Raw genomic sequence first — 4196 nt, forward strand, 5'->3', positions numbered from 1 at the left:
GCATTCTTCAACATTACAGGCAGTTCTTTCACACAAACACTCACACACACACTCACACACACACACACACACACACACACTCACACACACACACACACTCTCACTCACACACACACTCTCACACACACACACACACACACACACACACACACACACACTCTCACACACACACACACACACACACACACACACACACACACACACCTGTAGCTGCAGCAGGCTGGCTCCTGTGGGCGTGTCCTCTGGAACCCACACCTTCTCAGGTACATCCTCCGAGAAGCGTGGCGCATGCCGATTGGCTGAGAACAGGTCCATGAGCCCCTCCCCCTGTGGGTAGTCCCGCCCACCTGCCCGTGGCCGAGACAGCTTCTCTGCCAGTTGCTCGGCAACCTGCATGTCCTGGCAGCTGAGGCTGGGGGCAGAGACGCTGGTTGCCGTGGTGACATTAAGACTCATGGGGTCGGAAGCGTGGTCGCCGTCGGTAGCGGTGATGCGCAGGCTGTAGGTGTGGCCAGCGGGCAAGGGGCGGGTCAGCAGGAGGCGCCCGGTGTCGGGTTGCAGGCTGAAGAGGCGGGCGGAGTTTCCTGATTGGATGCTGTACTTGATTGGCGTGAGGCGGTCTGGGTCGAGAGCTGCCAGAGTGAAGAGGGGCGTGTCTTGGGGCCAGAGGGGCGGGACCAGCAGCAGGCAGCCCCGCCCCCCCCACAGTGGACGCTCGTCGTTCTGGTTGTGCACGCTCACGTGCACGCTCGCCCGGCTCTCCCGCCGCTCCGGCCAGCCCCAGTCCGACGCGCGCGCGGTCAGCCAGAACTCCGCCTGGCGCTCGAAGTCCAGCCGGCCGCTGGTCAGCACCGCCCCCGAGAACTGATTGACAGAGAAGGGCGGCCAATGGGGCTCCGCGCCGGGCTCCGCCTCCAGACTGTAGGTGATGTAGCCGTTCTCCCCGCGGTCGGCATCCGTCGCCGTGAGCAACAGCACCGTGGTTCCCACGGGAACGCTCTCGTTGACCACGGCGTGATACGCCTGCCGGCTAAACACTGGCGCGTGGTCATTCTCGTCCAGCAGCGTCAGGTGAACTTTGACCTCCAGGCCGCTGGTCTCCTCGGCCACCTCCAGCGTGAGCGTCTCCTGGCCGAGAGCGGAGAGCCAGGTAACCGTGGAGACGACCCCCGAGTGTGACCCGACGGTGAAGAGGCCGCTGAGCGCGTGCGTGTGAGTGTGTGTGTCCGACAGCGTGTAGCGGGCGTCGGCCGGGGGAGGGGTCAGAGCCACGGCCACCAGGAGCGTCCCGGGCGGGGCCAGCTCGCTCACGCGCACATGGTAACCGTCGCCAGGGAAACGGGGTGGCGTAGGGTCAGGGGGAGGTGGGAGGAGCCTCAGTGTGTGTGGAGTAGAGTAGCGGGGTGGGTCGCCACGGTCACGAGCCTGCAGCATCACAGACATGCCCCCTGGCGACGCCCAATCCAAGCCCTCCCCCGTCAGCAGCACAAACTCCGCCCCCTCCGCAGGCCCCTCCCCCCGCCGCTCCAGACGAAGCTGCGGCCCCGAGACTCCGCCCACCAGCGTCACGTCTGCGATCTGTCCGTTCACGCCCCGATCCTCGTCCGTCACGGTCACCACGGCGACCAGCTGGTCAGGGCCGGCGCGTGGGGGCTGCAGCGTTGCCGTGGTGATGAGGGGGCTGTGCTGGTTGCGCGTCTCCAGGTGCAGCATGACGCGTGCCGTACTGCTCACCCCGTTGTTGCCATAGAGCTTCATGCCGCGGTCCACCGCCCCCACCTCCAGCTGGTGTTCCCGTGGCGACGCGGGCAGAGGCGCGGTCAGCAGCAGGACGCCACTGCTGGGGTGGACCGCAAACAGGTCCGAACGGAACCGCAGGAAGTAGTAGAACTCACCATTAGAACCAGAGTCCGCATCCGTGGCTGTGACCTGACCAACACAAACACATCAAGTTAAAGCATGACCCAAGAGGCACACACACACACACACACACACACACACACATCATGGTGTTATCAGTTCTCTAGGTATGGTAAAGGGTATGTGATGATGCGATGGCTATTTTAATTCCAAAGGTCAAGGGAACTTTATCAGGATGCAGAGTATAATAAGTGACCTTTAAAAATCAAAATCTGCCTCTATGGGAATTTAACATTGGGGTGGCAATACTTATGACCCTGTATTTTAATTTTTTTATGATACATTATTCATTCACAAAGAAAATTGGTGTCCTTAAAGGTTGGATATTTCTTACTTAAGATGGATATTTTTGGATATTTTTTATCTAAGATCAATTTCCAAAAGATGATTTTATATTCCTCTTTTTAGTCAACTTTAGCAGAGGTGCCAATAATTCTGGGAACAACTGTCCATGAGAGAGAGAGAGAGAGAGAGGGAGGGAGAGAGAGACAGATACAGTAGAGAGAGAGAGAGAGAGAGAGAGGAGGGAGAGAGAGAGAGACAGATACAGTAGAGAGAGAGAGAGAGAGAGAGAGGAGGGAGAGAGAGAGAGACAGATACAGTAGAGAGAGAGGGAGGTAGAGAGGGAGAGAGAGACAGATAGAGAGAGAGAAAAGTCAGATAGAGAGAGAGAGAGAGAGAGAGAGAGGGAGAGAGAGAGAGACAGATACAGTAGAGAGAGAGAGAGAGAGAGAGAGAGAGGGAGGTAGAGAGAGACAGATACAGTAGAGAGAGAGAGAGAGAGAGGGAGGTAGAGAGAGACAGATACAGTAGAGAGAGAGAGAGAGAGAGAGAGGGAGAGAGGGAGGTAGATGGAGGAGGGGGGGTGTGGGGGGGGTCAGTGTTACCTGGGCAACGCTGGCCCGGGGGGGCGTGTCCTCGCTGATGCGTGCGGAGTAGGTGGTGGGGGAGAAGAGAGGTCGCAGGTCGTTGCGGTCGAGCACGTGCACGGTGACGTGCGTCCAGGCCTCCTGACCGTCCTGCCCACGCAGGCTGGCGCGCACGCGCAGCTCGTAACCCGCGGCAACCTCCCGGTTCAGCACGGCCGCCCCCCCCCCACGCAGACGCAGGCGCAGGAAGCAGAAGTCGCCGAGGCAACGCTCCTCCGCGCGGAACAGACCTTCGCCGTCGCCCCCGGCAACACGGAAGCGAGGCTCCCATGAGCGCCGCAGCAGCTGCACCCCCATGCGCGTGACGCTCGCCAGGTAGGTGCGCGCAGGTGAGTTCTCGAACACGCTGGCCTCGTAGTGTTCCGCCGTGAAGCGTAGCCGGGGACCGCCCTCCTCGCCCACATCCTGGCAACGCAGCGGGGGCGGGGCCAACAGCAACACCACCACCAATGGGAGCAGAGAGGAGGGGCCAAACTCCCACATACCCACACTCATATGGATCTGTCCCCCATCCTGTGGAAACACACACACACACGCACACACACACACACACACACACACACACACACACACACACACACACACACAACATGGGAAACATAATTAGAAATATAGCTGCAAGCAGCAATGAGGGGGCCAAGCAGAATAGGCCGGAGTAGCCACGGCGACAAGATAGAACTCAGCAGACACTCACGATCTACACTTTCAACAAGTGTCACATCAAACATAACTGATTTTGTAGGGCTGAAACAGAGCTGAGTATTGCCACCGTCTCCGCCAGCCAGCCCCCCCACCTAATCACCCCTGCCCGTCCTGCCCCGCCCCGCCCTTGCACGCACGCATTAGAATGAACTGGATGGAACATGTTTTCATCAGTTTCACATCCAAAAATAAAAGATCGATAAAACACATCAGCAACTACAGATCAAAATGCAATACTGCTAATTGCAGCACCCCCTACAGGTCAAAGTCAACACATTTTTTGAGCGTCCTCCTAATGGGGTCATGAATCTATGTAGAAAGTTTGGTTATGATACATGGCAGGGTTGCTGAGATATGAGCTCACTTCCTGTTTGGCGGCTTCGCCGCAAATTTCGATTGGCTGTTACAGCCGAATGCTTCTGTCAATTGTTCCAGAAAGCAATGCACTGATAAAGCATGGTCTGAAGATGGTCTCTGCCAATTTTGGCGAGGATCCGCTGAAATGTGTGACCTGCGAAAACTTGTACGTGTTTTTGATAAAATCCAATATGGCGGCCGAATCAATTACGATGACATCACAAGTTGGCTAGGGTCAGCCTAAGGACCTCCAACTGTATTACCAGACACCAATAGTGCGTTTTAATT

At 57.5% G+C, this 4196-nt stretch overlaps 1 protein-coding gene across 1 annotated transcript in view; it reads right to left on the reverse strand.

Moving 5' to 3' along the window:
• Positions 1-3332, reverse strand: part of LOC143121435 (protocadherin Fat 3-like) — a 128547-nt gene extending 125215 nt beyond the window's left edge. Inside the window, exons 1-2 of the mRNA XM_076281795.1 lie at positions 2808-3332; positions 205-1929 (exon numbers count right to left, since the gene is read on the reverse strand). Coding sequence (XP_076137910.1) covers positions 205-1929; positions 2808-3332 — 2250 coding nt within the window. The remainder of the gene's footprint in view (positions 1-204; positions 1930-2807) is intronic.
• Between the last annotated feature and the right edge of the window lie 864 nt (positions 3333-4196).

This window comes from Alosa pseudoharengus, unplaced genomic scaffold (genome assembly GCF_046254945.1).
Source record: "Alosa pseudoharengus isolate Yale_2024_CS ecotype anadromous, Long Island Sound unplaced genomic scaffold, YU_APseudo_1.1 YU_APseudo_1.1_scf_13, whole genome shotgun sequence".
Lineage (NCBI taxonomy): Eukaryota > Metazoa > Chordata > Actinopteri > Clupeiformes > Clupeidae > Alosa > Alosa pseudoharengus.